Source organism: Mobula birostris, chromosome 3 (genome assembly GCF_030028105.1).
Source record: "Mobula birostris isolate sMobBir1 chromosome 3, sMobBir1.hap1, whole genome shotgun sequence".
NCBI lineage: Eukaryota > Metazoa > Chordata > Chondrichthyes > Myliobatiformes > Myliobatidae > Mobula > Mobula birostris.
In genome coordinates this window covers 183,653,370-183,672,595 of record NC_092372.1, presented here as the reverse complement: position 1 = coordinate 183,672,595, position 19,226 = coordinate 183,653,370, and the positions used below count along the sequence as shown (strand labels likewise).

The window sequence follows — 19,226 nt, the reverse complement described above, 5'->3', positions numbered from 1 at the left end:
GGAAAGTTACAACAGGCAATTCTCTTCCATGGCCAGATGAACACAAATTGAATCTGGAAAGTATGGTCCCATCCAACTGTACGGTGGAGATGGTTTGACATAAGGTTATGTGGTCAGCTATGCTAAGGCTGAAGGGAGATCACAAAGTAGAACATAGACAGATGAACTTCCTTTGTGGTCATGAATGCTTTTATTTTTAACTTTGCAAAGTTATTGCTATTGTTAGTTATTGTATAAAGCTATTGCTAGTGCAAGAGCAAAAGCCTCAATGGAGCTATTTAAACAAGAAGATCCAGGAAAAGTACACAGGGACCTGAGAGCTAACAGTGTGATTACGTTGATTGGAATGGAAAATAACTTTGGATATGTAGTAGCATACAAGGTAAGAGGAAGGGAGGTTACTTGTTTTTTGAGGAGGTGATGGTAGTTTTGAAGCAAACAGCAACATACTGAGGAAATCTTATTTGCTCTTGTTGTCACCCCTCTCAATGTGTTTTTGTCCCCAAATCCACAACTTTTAAAATTTTGGAGTTCTCTAACTCCGGTCCCTCAAGCAGCCCGACTTGAGTGCAAACGCTTCGTAGTGTCAACTTTCTGGTAGAGTTTTTAACAGGGAAGTGCAGGGCCTTCTAGTTACTGAGGGAATTCACTGCCACTGTGATTGTGACTGTACACATAGAGTAACCCCCCACCCCATGCCTTAATGGCTATCGTCCTGTGGCACCAACTTCAATAATAATGAAATGGTTGTGGATCACATTGTTATAGTTGGTTATGGGTCACATTAAATCCCTTCTTCCTATTACAATGGACCTTCTCCAGTTTGCTTATAGATCAAATCAGCCCACTAAAGAAGTCATAGCCTCTGCCTTCCACTTTGTCTTTACACACTTCGAAAACGGCACCTCAAACACCAGGGCACGATTTATTGACTTCAGCTTGGTGTTTAATATGATCGTCCCTCAGAAGCTAGTGGTTAAACTGTCATCATTGGGTCTCAATACCTCTCTCTGTAAACGGATCTTGGACTTCATGACAGAAAGACCACAGTCCATGTTGGGAGCAACATCCCTAGTTCCATCACGCAGAGCACTGGCAGCCCCAAGGGTAGCATGTTCAGCCCACTGTTGTTCATGCTGCTGCTACTGCACGACTGTACTGATAGATCCAGCTCAAAAGGAATCAAGTTCACTCACTGATGACACAATAGTGATTGGCCTCATCAACAATGACGACAAGTTGGTGTACGGAGAGGAGATAGAGTGGCTGGTAGAATAGCGTGAGCACAACAACTTGAGTCTCAACGTGGACAAGACCGAAAAGCGGATTGGTGCAGGCTGACCACTCTTCTCTGCATGTAAGTAGCTCCTTTATGGAGAGGGTTAAGAAGACTTGAGTTTCTGGTTGTGCACATACCAGGCAATCTCACCTGGTCATCAACATCACCTCTTTAGTCAAGAAAGCACAGCATTGTTTCCACTTCATGAGGAGATTGAGGTGAGTGAGCACACCCATCCCCACCATTCTCACCAATTCTCACAGGAGCACCACTGAGTGTTCTGACCAGCTACATCATCATCTGGTGTGAGAATTGCAAGGCATCTGACCGTTAAACCCTACAAAGGATTGTGAGGATGGCTGAGAGGATCATCAGGGTCTCTCTTCCACACATTCCAGACGTATGCCAGGAACGCTGCATATGCAGGGCCCTTAGGACTGTCATCCATCCAACAATCTCTTGGCTCTGTACCATTAGGCAGAAAGTATCGTAGTATCAGGACATGGACTGTTGGGATGGAAAACAGATTCTTGACCAGGCCACGAGAATATTGAACTCCCTGCTACCACCCAGGTCTCAACACAGATGAAACACCAGTAGTATTATTCTGTTTACTTTTTAACCTGTGTCGTAATTGCACCTTATTATTTGGTAATATTACTTTATGTCTTATGTGTGAGCTATATGTACCATATTATGCACATTGCTCCAGAGGAACATTGTTCCGTTTGGCGGTTTTCATGTAGGTGGTTAAAATGGCAATAAGCTTGAACTTGAATGCACTTAATATCCATATCTTTAAACATGCCCTTGGTCAAACCCAGCCCCTCAACCAATACATCTCTGTCCCTATTTTGCTTTTCATTCACCAATAGAATAGGAACATCATTGGTGGTTTCAATACTTATTGTCCATACTAATTGCTTTGAGGGGGTGATCCTGAATTAGTATTTTAAGCAAAATCATCCATCAAGTGAAGATATTCTTACTGTGTTGTTGACATGGAGCTCCAAGTTTTAGTTCTAATAGAAGTAATGGAAAGGCAATATATTTCTGAGTCTTAGATTGAAAAATGCTGGCGTTCAGATAAATCTAGCTGTCCTTGTACACGGATTAGTGAAAGATAATTTGCAGATTCAGCAAGCAATTAGGAAGGAAAATCATGTGTTAAACTTTACTGCAGTAAGAATTGAGTAAAGAACAGAGATGCCTTGAGGTCTTGCCTCAATTAGAGAGCTTGGGTGAGATCAGGCGTGGAACATTATACAGAAAGGACATACTTGCAATGGAGAGATTGCCATTTGAATTTCCTCTGCCTGATTCATGGGACATTGAATTAGTCATATGAGGCTAAGCCTACACTGCCTTACATTTATAAGAATGCAATGTCAAAGTAAGCTGCCTGGTGGTGTCGAGGCAACTGCACTGGACTTGGAGGTGAGCTGTCCCGGATCTGAATCCGGCCAGCTCCTTACACACTATCCAGCCATACTGGGTCGATGGTCGAACTAGCAAATCGGCCTTGTGAGAGAAAAAAAGAAAAATCCTAAGGAAACAGCAAGGTTACCGCCTGATGTGCCACAAGGCGTTGAGAAGAATTTAAAATTTAAGAAAAATGTCAAAGCATATAAAAGCTAGGTGAGGTTAATACAGGACTGATATTTCCCAGGCTAGGGTGTAGAACCAGGGATCAAGTTGTCAGTATCAAAAGAAGAAATTTCACTTAGAGTAATGAGTATTTGGAATTCTCTTGAAAAGTGTTCTTAAGATCACAGAAACAGTTGTTTGTGGAGCTTAAGCCCCAGATTTAAAAGCAAGTGAGGCCTGTGGTGACTATCTACGGAGATTGAGATGAGTTGCTTGTGGAGCTCAAGTGCCAAATTTGAAATATGAACTGGGTCTGTTGGGACTTACTGCAGAGATTGAGATCATTTGCGTTATCAGGCACTTGGCAAACAAATTTAGGTTTAAGTGAAGCAGTCATTGTGGAGTGGCCACAGTTTGACTGGGACAGAGCTAGAGCCAGCAAATAGAGGGGGAGGCTAGGTCGAGGTTTCTGTGTCTTTGTCTATTAGTGCCTATTTAGAGTAGTGAGAACTTATCCCAGGTTAGTGGTGTGCTCCTCATGCAAGATATGGGAAATCTGGGAGATCTCCATTCTCCCTGATTACTACATCCACAAGAAGATCCTCCACCATCAATACTGCCCTCACCTGCGTTTCTTCTATTTTGTGTATGTCTGCCATCACCCCATCTTTCTACTGCCATATCAGGGATAGGATTCCTCTTGTCTTCGACTTCCACTCCATTAGCCTCTGCATCCATCACATAATTCTCCATAGCTTCTGCCATTTCCAACGGGATCTCACCACCAAGCACAACTCTCCCACCCCTGACTTCCTGCTTTCCGCAAGGATCGCTCCCTATGCGACTCTCTTGTCCACTTGTTGCTCCCCACTGATCTCTCTCCTGGTACTTATCCTTGCAAGCAGAACAACTGCCGCACCTGACTCTCCCTCACTACCATTCAGGGCTCCAAACAGTCCTTCCAGGTGAGTTAACCCTGTTGGGGTCATCAAATGTACCCAGTGCTCCTGGTATGGCCTCCGGTATACCGGTGAGACCCGACATAGATTAAGATACTGCTTTGCTAAGCACCTTCACTCCGTCTGGCAAAAAAAAGTGGGATCTCCCAGTGGCCACCTATTTCAATTCTACTTCCCATTCCCATGTCAGTCCACGGCCTCCTCCACTGCCAGGATGAGACCACACTCAGGCTGGAGGAGCAACGCCTTCTATTCGTCCTGGGTAGCCTTTAACGTGATGGCACGTACAGAGACTTGGCTGTCACTAAGGCAGGCCTGGCTGATGATATTCCGTAGATGAGATGCTTCAAAAGGGACATGGAGGGAGGTACAAGAGATGGAGGAGAGGCACTACTAATCAGTGATAGTGGCATAGCTGCAGAAAGGGACAGCATTGTAGAGGGATTGTCTGCTTTTGGTCTTTTGTCACATGCCGCACTACTCCGGATTCATACTTCTTCATTCTTTGCTGTTAATCTGAATGGGCCATTCACCTTTCAGCACACTGGAGTGCATGGAGTTTAACATTTACGTGAGTCTCAGCGCAAGCTGAAGGATCACATTATTTCCTCAAGGTGTGAGCAAATGTAAAATTGTTCAGTTAGCCTGCATTTTTACTACAGCAATAAATATCAGAAGAGAGACTAATGCTCATGTAGACCCAGGGGAAAGTTTAGATCTCCTCCCACCCTTGCACTCTGCAGTCGCATTAACCTTCCTTACCACCTTCAGGGAATTGGATCTAAGCAATTTGGCGGTAATTGTTTTATTATTGTCCCATGTGCCAAGATACTTTCACTCAGTCAGATCATTACAAATAAAACGTATACATCAAATGGAAAAAAAAATAATAGAAGGTAGAAAATAGAGATACAATTACAAAGTGTACCTTCATTTTTTGTGCCCATGACTTGACATTTTCGTTCAAACAGGGCTCAAAGCCAAATTGATCTCAAGCTTCAACTTGACATGGAATGTTAGATCCTTCCCCTTTCCTCTACCCCCTCCTGATTTGAATGTATTCAGTTAACTGCAAAGTTCAATTCAGTAGAAATTATATAATGTAGGTGCTAACAACACCATTTACTTAATGGAACAGCCACTAAATACCAAAATGTTGCTGCTTTAGGAAATTGAAAACCACACTGCATTTAATGAGCCACTGATTAAACACATATAAAAAAAAGTGAATAAGTAAGTTAGCCAATGAAATAGCCTCCAACAGGCTGGCTTGACTTACTTTATGATGGACTCCATGCTGTGCATTTGTCAAGAGGAGATGTTCCAGGATGCTAAAACTTATCAAGAAAGCAATGAATATTCATCCAATCTTCCTTATCCAAGCATGGCTTTCTGACCCAGACAGTAGTACCTTCTCTCCAGCTTAGAACACGGGAACAATTGCTTGCTTCAGATAGATTCATGATTTATTGCTCTCAGTGTATAATTAATAAACTTCAATGTGTTTCACGATCAGCTTTTTAGTTCTTGCTAGTGATAAATTTTAAAAATACCAGAAGCAGATTTTATAGAGATGCATATCTTCAGTTTTTGCTGAGAACCCCCACAATATGTTAACAATTGTAGAGTCTCAAACCCTATTCTTCAGATATTGGTCTCACGAAAAAAAAAATGCTTTGCTTCATCACATTGCTGGGAATTGCGTTTAGTTTGAAACATTACAAGAGACCTTCGAATATGATTTAGGGATTTATAATTCACATTATGTAGACACAGGAAAAGGAAACGTTTTCATATCTACAGAAAACTATGAAAATTAAATCAATGTTTAAATTTAAAATAGCAAGCTTACTAGTCAAAACAGAACTGATATTATGAACATTAAATATGGTGGATTCTGGTTAATTGGGGCACATCAGTACCAGTATATTTTGGCCCAATTAAGTAGTTGCTCCAATTAGTCAATGCTTCTTGGAAGTAACATCTCTACCCCAGCGTCTCCACAACAGTTCACACCTCCATTCATGCTAAGACTAATGACCCTCTTATTAACTCTTCGGCTCTTAATGATCTTCATGTATTTGCTATACCCTTAAACACCTCAGGGTATATAAACGGGAAAACTACCCGACCATGGATCAGAACAAAAGAAGCCTCTCAGATGAGTGGCAAAACATCTAGACAACACAGCAAGTCCAATTCCCTTGATTTACTACTGCTTGTTCTAGATTTCATGGAAATAGTTAAAAAGGTATAAAAAAGACAAAGTACCCTATAACTGAATAACAAAGAATGTATTTAAATGAAATACAGAACAAATTAGAACACTACCTATAGAACTATAGTACTATAAAACATCAGTTATTGAGGGAGGAATTCATTCAGTGTATGCTGCCATGTTCTTTTGATTAATTGTAAATTAACAAAATCACCACAGACGCCTAGTGTAGGTAATGGACTAACTTCATAGAATGTTTTTGACAATTGCATCTTCTAAATCTTAATTTTCATTGTAACATTCAAGATGATCATTGGTACCTTTAAATCCCAACTAGTTAAAGTCGTGGAAATTGATTCGTTTTCTCTCCTGGATGTTTGTGGTATCTCCAAGGCTGAATGCTTGAAACTACAGTGAGCAAAACAGTTCTGAATTGTCTTGCTGCTTATTTCCTGCCAATTATCATTGTGTTTTAAACACAAACATACGCAACTGATGCTACTTAAAAACTATTCGCCTGACACATGGTACAGTGTGTAACTGTCATGTAAGTGCATGCAACTGACACTAATTAGAAACTGTTCAGCAACTTTCTCCTGTCCCAATTAAGTGGCATAGTGTTCTATAAAAACAAAGGGAATCCTGGATATTTTCTCGTATTGTCTCAAAAATGTGGCTGCCCCAATTGAGTGATGGCCCAATTAACCGGAATCCATAATATATGCTTTAAAAAATACAAATTTCACAAATTTGTTTTTGATTTCTAAAATTCAGTTTCCTAACCATCTAATGGAATGCAGTTTATGTTCCAGATAGTTAAGGGAGGAGGAGAATAGTTCAATGTTAAACATGATTAAAAAACCTCACATTTCTATAACACTCTTCAGCAAAATAAGCTGCTGAGAATTCTCTGTGGACCAAACCAACTCCACTTAATAAATTGTACTCAGGATGTGAAAGATTGACAAGACAGGGTCACCTCAAGGTTTTTTTATAACTATATATGAATGAAAACAACTACCCTAAGGAATTACTCAACCTGTCTGCCAACTGCTGATAATCATTCTCTTCTGTTTGCTGCTGAAATTTCCCCCATGGTTACACAAAAGTTTCATCACAATATCATTGCTATTGATTTCATTTGGATTATTATTAAAGCCCTAAAACTTGTTCAAATACATTTTGCTTCCAAGGTCCCTATCTACAATCAAAATTTACCTTCAAATTCTGACCACCATGGAAATTCATAGACATCAAATTCTCAGTGATATTTCATTCACCGGAGAAAGAGTTATTCATATTTCATGAAAATGTTGTAAAATGCAAGGACTAGGATAAATTATCCTTAATGTTTGATTGGAAAATATATCTTGCCTTTACTTACTTTAGTATGCATTCTTTAGTATTAAATATAATTCAAAAGAGAAACACTGGGCACCATTTTGTCAGACATGAAATATTGAATCTATATTTTGTAATAAGTTTAAGCATTTTTATATAGCTTTCCTTAATCATTTTAAAATTTGGCTTGGACTTATCACCGGCAATTGTTTTACAGCTCACAGAAATACCCACTCATACTGTACATCTGTTAATTCCTCTTTCTGCAAGATGCTTAGCTTATGGTTTTGCACTAATGAGATCATTATTATAACAACTGTACAATGGGATGCTGCAATGAAATAGCTCAGTAAGCATTTCAGCCCAGTACAAGAAATATATTAACTTTCTGACACAATATTTGGCAAAATAACACCAAAAATTTATTTTAATTAGTTATTTTAAAATTTTATTTTATTGAGATACAGGTCCTTCCGGCCCTCTGAGCCACCCTGCCCAGCAATCACCCAGTTAAACCCTTGCCTAATCATGGGACAATTTACAATGACCAATTAACCTACTAACCAGTACGTCTTTGGTCTGTGGAAGGAAACCAGAGCACCCGGAGGAAACCCACAGAGTCATGGGGAGACCATACAAACTCCTTACAGGCGGTGGCGGGAATTGAACTGGAACTGTAAAGTGTTATGCTAAACACTACGCTACCGTGCCGCCCCAATATTTAATGCTGACCAAAGTAATAACAATTATCTATCCCACTACCTGTTTTTTTTTTAAACTAAAGTTGTATAAAACAACAAATACGCTTCCTCTTTTACTATTAGCATAAGTATCACTCCCTTTGGAATACTCAGATAAACCAGCTGAAAAAAATTAAATATAGAACATAGGACAGTACAGCACAGGAGCAGGCCCTTTGAACCATGATATCTGTTCAAAGCCTGATGCCAAGAGTTAAAAATACACGTGGACTAAGATGATAACTGTCCTGTGCTATCACCAGTTGGATCATCAGTTGATCTGCCACCTGTCTTCAGGAGTTTCGGCCCGCTTATGATCAAGACTCCTTCGAGGTGGTGGGCCAGCAGTGCTAAAGCACCACCTCCCACTGGTGAGCTTAAAAACTTGGCATCTGTCTCTATCAGAGTTGTTGGTCACTTCCATCCAACAGATAGTCCGCTCTTCAGGTGTCTATGCAACTACTGAAGGGTTTGCAAGGTATCTATACACTATCTGACTATCTGCCCCTCTGGACATACTTGGTCCACACCCATGCTGATACTTTCTCTGCTGCCTCAGCTACAGCCCTGCTGGTTGACTTGATTGCTCTTCTAGTGAAGCCAAAGTCATGCAGCACCCGCCACATTGTCTAAAAGAGTTGCCTTGCACATCTCCTTCAAACTTTCTCCCTGCCACCTTAAAGCTATGCTCCAGTATTCAATGTTCCTACACTGGGAAAATGATCCCATCTATCTGTGTCTCTCACTGTTTTATTGACTTCTATTAGGATTGCCTTTCATTACATGTTGTTTATTTATCTAAGCAAAAATGATCTATGTTTTCCACAATAGGACTGAAAATAATTCTGGAAATCCATAATGCTCTTGAGGGATATGTAACAGGATATTTAAAACATCCATCTAAGATATTGGTTTCATATTCTACAAAACAAAAACATGCTGAGTTGAAAACTAGGGAGATAGCAGGAAGTTAAAATGTCATTTGAAAGGTTAATGATAATGCAACTATCATTTAAATATCATTGGTACTTCAGAAACAAAAGAGTAGGTTACCTGCCTGCTTTTCAATTTGATCCAATTAGATCGTGGCTGAACTAGTACCACAATGTCACCTCTCTATCTGAGCTTGACTTATTATAAACTACAAGAAACATAAACCTGGTTTGTATCACATAATGCAGATATTTTCTAGGTTGCATAATTAATTATGGATGGTATACATAAACAGTAGCTATTTGAAGTCACGAGCTTAGCGGTTCAACAGTCACAAGTTCCACAATGAAAGACTTGGCCAAGTCATAAACCCGAGGTTGGCCAAAGTCAGTAGAATTTAACAAGACAAATTTTGTTGCTACTAAGCTAGCAATGATGAAACAAATGGCTGTTGTTCAGTACCCTTTTGGCAAGTTTATAATTAAGTACGTTTACCTTCAGCATGATTAACACAACTGTCCTCATCCCCATCCTTCTTCTTTTAATTAGCTAGCATTCTACTATTGTCACACCACCTTCTCCTTCATTCATACTTGCAAACATTAGGAACTAAGTCACGTGAGATGATTGAACATTTTAGGAGATTGCAGGCAGGCCTCCTTACTGCAAATACACAGTTCCTCCATGGAAAAAGTTAGCAGCACCGTTTTTGGGACTGCACATAACAGACAGTCTCACCTGGTCCCTCAACACAACCTCCTTGGTCAAGAAAGCACAGCAGCATCTCCACTTCCTGAGAAAATTGAGGTCAGTGAGGCTCCCCCACCCCCACTTCATTTGCAGGGCCCTTGGCATTACAAATTATTTCTCCCATCTGTCCAGCAATCTCTTTGACCACTCCCCCCCAACCATCAGGCAGAAGGTACCGTAGCAATAGGATAAGGACTGTTAGGAAAGGAAATAGCTGCTTCCCCTAGGCCGTAAGACTACTGAACACCTTGTCACCACCCAGATTTCATCATGCCTGAAGTGCCAGTAGCGTAATACTATTTACTTTTTAACACATGTTTTATATGCACCTTATTATTTGCTAATGTATTTGTGGTCATATTACTTTCTGAGTTATGTGTGTGAATTACATGTACCGTGTTATGCACTTTGTTTCCAAGGAATGCTGTTTCATTTGGCAGTATACATGTGTATGGTTGAATAACAATAAACTGAAATTGAATTTGAGATAAAGGGTAAATTAATTCCTAATTAATCACCAAGTACTTTACTTCCATTTCTGCAGAGTATAGTTAATTTAGTTTCACTTTGTTGCTAAATACAGTTCACTCAGGCAGTATATAGAATACAATAGCAAGGAACATATTACCATCAAAGCACAACAATAAATCAAACATCCACATGCCTCCAGTGAAATCAAACTCATATAAATTTGCCTTAGAGAATATCTTCTGGAACAGAACTCTTACGTAAGTTAGAAACTTAAAAAAAAACCTTGTTGTCCCTCTCCATCACACAAACAATGCATATTTTTTTTCAGTCTTCAAAACTACCCTTTCATGCAAAGTACATGGAACGCTGCCTGGAAGTGTACCACACTAAGAAACCTCAGAAACATTAGAAAAAAATAATCTGTTAAAAAACTGAAAGATGAAAAGGATGAAAATTTAAATCAATTTAGTTATACTTGCTGACAATTTCCTCTCTGATTGGTACTCCTAACTGCATTACATCATAGCAGCAGTATCATCTGCATTGCCTCCAAAATTCCAAAGCAAACCACATTGTGACCAATAAGGGATGGGTAGGTGAGGTAGAGGTCATTCACCCAGATTTTTAACTCTCTTCACAGAGGCTGGATGACCAGCAGTGAACTTATATATTATTTATAATGACTATTGATAGTATTGTATTCAAGGACTGGAAGTCAGGCAGTGTATGGCTGCATTCACAGGTTTGTGCCGCAAACAGAATCTCTCAAAATAAAAGAAGGGCTGTTCCTCCAGAGCAATATAGTGAGTGGAGTATTGTTACAAAAAAACAAATGTGTCTGAAATCAACCTCAAACCCAACCAGTACCATTCACATTATTCTTAGCACATCAAAATATTCAGTCAAAATTTAGTGACTTACCACCAGTGGCTACAGTAATCTCTCTCAGAAAATGGCCATAAAATGGGAAATCAAATGACAAATTCACCCTCTGTATGAAACAATCAAAAACATTATATTAATGGAATAAATGCAATGCAAAAATTTTAAGACTACCATCACTAAGTCTTATTTAAATATTTTTTCTGTTGTGTGAAAGGTGGAAATATGTATTTTGCTGATTAACATGAGAATTTTAATAGTTATAGAGTCATAATTATGCAGAATGAACACCGGGCCTTCGACCCACTGAGTCCGTGTTGACTATTAAGCACTTATGTATACTGATCCACCATTAATCATGTGGATAGTCAGAGGCTTTCTCCCAGGCTGAAATGGCTAGCACGAGAGGGCATGTTTTAAGGTGCTTCGAAATAGGTACAGAGGAGATGTTGGGGTAAGTTTTTTTTACGCAGAGAGTGGTGAATACGTAGAATAGGCTGCCGGCAACGGTGGTGGAGGTAGATACGATAGTGTCTTTTAAGAGACTCCTGGACAGGTATACGGAGCTTAGAAAAACAGAGGGCTATGGGTAACCCTAGGTAATTTCTAAGGTAAGGACATGTTTGGCACAGTTTTGTTGGCTGAAGGGCCTGTATTGTGCTGTAGGTTTTCAATGTTTCTATTAACCACATCTTTTTTCCTTCTTCCATATTTTTAATAATTTACCCAGTCTATACTAACCAGACACCACAGATAATTATAATGGCACTCAGTCCAGACATCTTTGGAAAGAGCAGAAAAGATTTATGAGGATATTGCTAGGACAAGAGGACTTAGCTCTAGGGAAAGGTTGGCCAGGCTAGGTTTTCATTCCTTGGAGTACAGGAAAATTAAGGGTAACTTTGTAGAGATTTATAAAACCATGAGGCCTTAGATAAAGTAGATGGTAGCAGTCATTTTCCCAGGGTATGGGAGTCCAAAACTAGGAGGTATAGATTTAGAATGAGCAGGGGGAGATTTAAAAAGGACTAGAGGGGCAACTTTTTCGTGCAGAGGACAGTAGTGAGTATACGGAATGAGGTGCCAGAGGAAGTGGTTGAGGCAACTGCAATAGTTTCTTTTAAGAAGCATTTGGATAGGTACATGGTGTGGCAGAGTTTAAAGGGATATGGGCCTAATGCAGGAAATTGGGACTAGATGGGTCGGTACCATGGTTGGCATGGATTTATTGGACTGTATCTGTGCAGTATTACTCTATTATTCTCTATGATTCTTTATGAGAGGAAACTAGAACACCCGGAGGGAACACATGTGGTCACAGAAAAACATGCCAACTCAATACAAACATTACCTGAAGTCAGGATTGAACTTGTGTCTCTGGCTTGGCGAGACAACATTTCTAATAGTTGTGTCACAGTAAACCCAATAAGTTGCAATATAAAACAATAATCTTTAAAATGTGGCCATGAACTATTTGACTGCAAATGATTTACCAATTTCCTCTCCTCCTCCATTTCTTAGTTACCAAGAAATGAATTCAAATTTGAAAGTTGCCAACTTGTTATCTTTTCCCATCCTCAAATACTTTATTTTTTAACTAAGTTTTAATTCATTGTCTCTAGCCTTGATTCCGTAATCATGAACAGAAGTACAAAAACAGCCTATTAGTGTGATGTGTTTGTTCTGCCATTCAAGACAGTGGCTGGTCTATGGCCCCAACACTACACACCTTTCTCTTCCTCACATTGGTTTATGTCCTTACTTACCTAGAATCTGTCAACTTGTGCAGTTGCCAATTAGTTTGTATTTAGAGTACTTTTTGAAGAAGTGAAGCATTTCCAACACCAACCTAAAGCAATGTGGTTGACATGGGTAAGAATTTTTTAAACCTGAAAGCTTGTTTCTTTTTGGATTTAATAGATTACACTTACTGCAGCTTGTCGGTGGGTGTTTGATAGGATCCCATGAATTTTCACTTTATCTTTATCCATTTGCTCCATGTTTACCCATAGTTCCTTCATTGCAGCATCTCCTGGCCCAAAAGTTCTTGATGTATAGTAATTATGGTCTGTATTTTCCTGGAAATATATGAAAAAGAATGATGCTCTTTTTAATAACATGAAACCAAGTATTAGCTCTCTTCCAGATTTGTTGTGACCTGAAAGATACAGGGGGGAAAACATTTAGAATGAATTTGAATGCAGGTTATTTAGTGACGAAAGGACGTGCATTTATGTAAAACAACATAATTTGCTGAAAATGTCTCAATGTTCTCCACAACCTGTGAATTGGTTCTTACACAGGAAAATGCAGGGTTTTTGAATTATTTGCAGGATATTGATGTTTCTTGTAACAACAGTGTTTATAATTTGTCCCATGTTGCTAATGGAATGGAAGTTCCATGATTTAAACAATGAAGGAACTGAGGTCACTTGGAAGACAACTTTCAAAAGCTGGGGTTCCCTTCCACTTTGTCCTTTCAAAAGGTAGAGTTTTTAGGGTTGGCAAGTTCTGTCAAAGATGCCTTAGTGCATTTTAGTCACAGTAGATACTGAAGTAATAGTGTCCAGTTATGGAGGGAGTAAATGTTTGAGTGTCAATCAAGCTGACAGTCAGATCATTTGAAGATTAAATAAGGTGAATGATTTTGGTGACATTGGACATTTCTCACTCTTGTTCAAACTCAGCCAAAGAATATTTTGAACCAATTAAATTAGTTTAACTTCTCACTTAAAGGGAAGTTCACACTCAACAGCGACTTAGTCCTGGGATGAAACTTTAAAGTACGACCTTCTGATCTTGAGTCCAAAGCTCGGTCTAAGCCAAGCTCCATGAACTCTAGAGGTAATGATCTGGAAGCTAAATAAGAGGTTATTAGTGAAAATGTTTAAGTTACTGTCAAATGGTGTTGCCAGTCACCCCAATATGGAACACTGGAAACAGACAATGTTTTATTGAGTGCATAAATGAGAAAGAGAATTAATAGAATTGTCACAATCATTGCGGTTCATGTTTGTGACTTTAAATCTGGCTTCTTTCTCCTTCCTTTCCAGTCCTGATGAAGGGTCTCAGCCCAAAATGTTAACTGTTTATTCCTCTCCATAGATGCTGCATGATCTGCTGAATTCCTCCAGTATTTTGTGTGTTTTACTACAGCATCATGGAGAGATCATGATTGAAGAAATCCAAACTTTTTGTTGCTAGGAAGATGAATATGTGCTTAAGTACTGTCATGACAGCTCATCAAATCTAATGAAAAGCCATGAACCTAAAATGCTATCCAACATTATCTATTTTTATGATGCCTTTTGGCACTTTGATGGGAAAAGTAGGTGAAAGGCAGAATGGTAGCTTGTGAGGGTAATTGGTTTGAGAGGTTTTATGAGATGAATAAAGGTTGAGGTTTTGAAATATGAATCACCATAAAGTGCACATTTTCCTTAGAGGGAGTAAAAATGTAGAAAAACACTGTGGTGGTGGTAGTAGTGAAGAAATATTGTTGTTCAGCTTTCACTGCAGCCTTTTTAAAGATGTGTGCACTAAACAGTAATTAACATTATGTACACCATAATCTTGAGATTAAAAACTGAGATGGCACAAATAAAAATTAAAATTGCATAACTATTGAACTCAATTAAACCATACAAAGGTGGACGCTTCAGAACACTCAGTCAGTCAGTGGATGCCATCTCGAATCTGGGGTTGGCGGCTATGCACCTCCATCTTCTTCGATCTTGCGACAGCACAGAGTATAGCCTCTCCTCCAGTTTGTTCTCACTGGCCGCCTTGGCACCGCCCACCGAACTCGAGCCCGAGGCCGTGTTGGCCTCCAGCCGTGGCCACTTCTTCAAGCTCGGCCCTTCCTTAGGCAGAGGCCTTGGGCAGGTCCAGGCACACGGTGCAGCACCCAAATTAATCATGTCTCTTCTAACCAGGTGCATAGCATACGATTCGTAGATACGTGGTGAGGCTTTAATCTCTTTCATGGAAGATGGCTGTTGGCTCACAAGAAGCTCAGCCACCCTTTGTCAGGTCTTATTTTTAGTCCTGCTGGGTGTCCTCACACCCTCCTCACCAGACTAATTCCGGTGGGGGGGAGCCGGCCCACTACATTACAGAATACTAGTAATGTATAAACCATCTTGGTTATCTAACAAAACAGTCAAATTGCACTGTTACATGGAGAAACACATGGCCACATCAAAGCTCTACCTTTGTTCTATTTAGCTGGATTGATGGCTCTTTAAGTGAGTATTAAAAGGCAATTGGGTCTGCATTTAAGACCATGGTAAGCAACAAGTTCTGTAATTGCCATTTGTAATTTAGCAACAGGGGCAACGTGCACTCAGAGTAACTACATGATTATCCGCCTTATGCTTGTGATACTGGACAGTTTTCAAGAGAGCAAGAAGCAAAGAATATTACTAGTACAACAAAATTTCACTGTAGCTCCATCATTGTTTACATCAGATTTGGAGCAAAGAATATTTGTTATCATGTAACCTGAAAAATGACCCTCATTACTCAATAAAATATTGCATGAAGTAATTAATACGTTTCTTATTTAAAATGCCTTTCAACAAGATTAGTGATATTATCACAATTTATGCATCTCCTCACATTTTCCACCAAATTCTGAAATATCATCTCTACACTTAGAGTAGTAATATAGCAGAGTACTATAACTTACTACAGTTAATGTTTTTAATTTAGAATTCCAGCATCTACAGTTTTTGTTTTGTGTTTTTGAACACTTGAACCAGTCACTAAATTTTCTTCATTACAGGCAGTGAAATTTTTGTTGCTGAATTTGTTGCTGTGAAATTGCAAGGGGCAGTTTTAATATAACCCTCTCAGTCCAATCTAAACGCCACACAGTTTTACCTTACTCATCATTATCCTCATCATCATGTGCCATACTCTGCCAGAGCCTCGGCGACCACTTTCTTCCACTGCGATCTGTCGGCAGTCAAACCTCTTGCATCTCTGGCGGTGAGGCTGGTCCACTTCTTGATGTTGCCGATCCAGGTTGTCCTCTGTCTGCCTCGGGAGTGGCTTCTTTCTACTCTGCCTTCAAGTACAGTGCGTTCCAGTGTGTCATCAGTTCTTGAGATGTGTCCAAAATAACGGTTTCCTTTGGATAATGGTTTCGTGCCAATCTTCTCTGGAATGAAATTGTTGGATCTCCTTTCAATGTATGGTACCCTGAGGATCCGTCTGTATGTCCACATCTCAAATGCTGTCAACTTGTTTTCATCAGCTGCTTTTAGGGTCCATGTTTCACAGCCATATAGGGTTACTGGCCAGACGAGACTCTTGAGGAGGCATATCTTGGTGTCAGTGCTGACAGATCTAACTTTCCAGATGTTCCAGAGTTTGGTAGTCCTTGTGCATGCCATTGCAAGCCTTCGTCTTATTTCCTTGCTGCATTCATTTGTGTCGTTTAGTTCTGCACCAAGGTATAGAAAGGAGGGAGCAATCCAAATTCAGCAGAGACTTTTGCAACATTATTGAGTAGTACTTGTAGGTCTTCTTCTGTTGTGACTAGCAGGGCTGTGACATCTGCGTATGTCAAGTTACTGATGATTCTTCCTCCTATTTTAATGCCAGTGTTGTCTGGAATTGCCAGTCTCATGACCATCTCAGTGTAGATGTTAAAAAGGTGTGGAGAAAGGATGCAGCCTTGGCGGACTCCTTTTCCATTGCAGAATACTTCAGTCTCGCCAGATGTGGTCTGAAGGCTGGAGGATTGCATGGCATACAGTGTTTCTAGAAGAGCCACTAGGTGTGGTGCCATGCCCAGTTGAATCACTGTCGTCCACAGTTTGGTGTATTGGACAGAGTCAAACGCCTTTGAGTAGCCTATGATGCAGATGTACAGGGTGGTATTGACCTCTTTCATTTTCTCCATTATCAGGCGCATGTTGAAGAGCTGGTCCCTGGTACCTCAGCCACTCCTGAAGCCAGCCTGTTCGAGTGCAATCTACGTAGTTCTTTAGTCTCTCAGAGATGATTATGAGTAGAACCTTGCTGGCGTGTGATATCAATGCAATTGTTCTGTAATTACTGCACTGCAGGAAGTCCCCTTTCTTGGGAATTGGAACGTAGACAGATTTGCACAAGTCGGTTGGCCATTTGCCAGTCTTCCCGATGGCGCAGACAATGCGGTGCAAGATGTGGGCCACTGAGGTGCCTGTTGCTTTCAGTAGTCCTTACTATACGTCATAAAGTAAGAATTCTGATATCAGAAATGCAACATATGTAGAGAAGCTATTTTCAAGATAACTCCTAATAGGTTTGTAAAAACATTCCGGGTAATTAAGGACAAAGTGGAGCAGCAGAAAGCTAATTGACAGAAATCTAAATTTTGGTAAAAGGATTCTACCCGAGGGTGGAAGGGGACATTTTATGGACCAATTTCCATGGCATGTGCCAACATGGGACCTGTTTTGCTCTTAGTATAAAAATAAATCCTCAATGTGGCTTCCTGAGAAAGTCTGCTTGCCTACTGAGGTTTGAGAAGAATTGTCCAGTTTTCCTTCCTCATGAGCTACTGGAAAGGTTGGCCAAGCTATGATTTTATTCCTGGGAAGATAGGAAGTTGAGCTGTGATCTTATGGAGGTGTGCGCGGTCATGAGGAGTGTAGATGGGCTGAATGCTCTCAATTTTTTCTCCCCCAGGTGCAAGCAATTGAGAACTGGAAGTCATAGATTTAAAGTGAGAGGAGAGAGATTTAATAGCAACTATTTTTTTACACAGATGGTGTAATTAGCTGTCAAAGGAAGCAGTTGAGGCAGGTACAATACCAACTCTTAGAAGATATTTGGACAGGTATGTGGATAGGAAAGGTTTAGAATGATATGAGTCAAGCAGGGGCAAATGGAACTAGCTTGGATGGGCATCTTGGTTAGCATAAATCAGTTGGGTTGATGGGTCTGTTTCCATATTGTATGACTAACTCTATGATTGTGGTACAAACTTTAGTGCTTTGGAAGTCTGAAGTACGCACTTGGTTCAAGCAGGCTTCAATTATACCGGCACATGACAAGAATGTCTCAATGACTATCGTCCTGTAGCACTTACATCCACTGTGATGAAGTGCTTTGAGAAGTTGGTGATGAAACATATATCAACTCCCACCCGAGGAATAACTTGGATTTGCTCCAGTTTGCAAACCCTCACAACAGGTCAACAGCAGATGCCATTTCATTAGCTCTTCAATCAAACCTGGAAAATCTGGACAGTGATAATGCATACATCAGGAGCTCTTCATTGACTACAGCTTGGCATTCAACAGCATCATCCCCTTAAAACTAATCAATAAGCTCCAAGACCTAGGCATCAATACCTCATTGTGCAGCTGGATCCTTGATTTAACTCACTTGCAGATCCCAGTCAGTTCAGATTGGCAACAATGTCTTTTCCACAACCTCCATCAGCACAATGGCACAACAAGACTGTGTGTTTACCCCCAGCTCTACTTGCATTATACTTAAGACTATGAGGCTAAGCACAGCTGCAATGCATATGTAAGTTTGCTGATGACACCACTGTTGTTGGTTGAATGAAACGCAGTGATGAATCAGGATCTAGGATTGAGAGTGATGAGTGGTGTCACAATAACAACTTCTCACTCAATGTCAGCAAAAAGAGCTTATTATTAACTAGAGGAGTAGAAGACCAGAGGTCCATGAACCAGTCCTCATCAGGGGATGGGAAGTGTAGAGGGTCAGCAACCTTAACTTTCTTGGCGTTATAATTTCAGAGGATCTGTCCTGGCTCCAACACATAAATGGCATTACAAAGAAAACATTGCAGCACCTCGAGTTTCTTACAAGTTTGCAAAGATTTGGAATGTCATCTAAAACTTTGACAATATTCTATAGATCCATGGTGGAGAGTATACTGATTTGTTGCTGCTGCATCAGGAAGGAGATACAGAAACTTCGAAACCCACACCACCAAGTTCAGAAACAGTTCCTATCCTTTATCATCAGGCTCTTGTACCAAAACTTCACTCATCCCAAACCTGTTTCCATAACTTACAGACTCACTTTCAAGGACT

At 40.1% G+C, this 19,226-nt stretch overlaps 1 protein-coding gene across 1 annotated transcript in view; it reads right to left on the bottom strand.

Annotated features, from left to right (window-relative positions):
* The window catches only part of plxdc2b (plexin domain containing 2b), a 486,039-nt gene that overhangs the window by 217,304 nt on the left and 249,509 nt on the right, over positions 1-19,226 (bottom strand). The window contains exons 3-4 of the mRNA XM_072253801.1: positions 13,092-13,238; positions 11,200-11,269 (exon numbers count right to left, since the gene is read on the bottom strand). Coding sequence (XP_072109902.1) covers positions 11,200-11,269; positions 13,092-13,238 — 217 coding nt within the window. The remainder of the gene's footprint in view (positions 1-11,199; positions 11,270-13,091; positions 13,239-19,226) is intronic.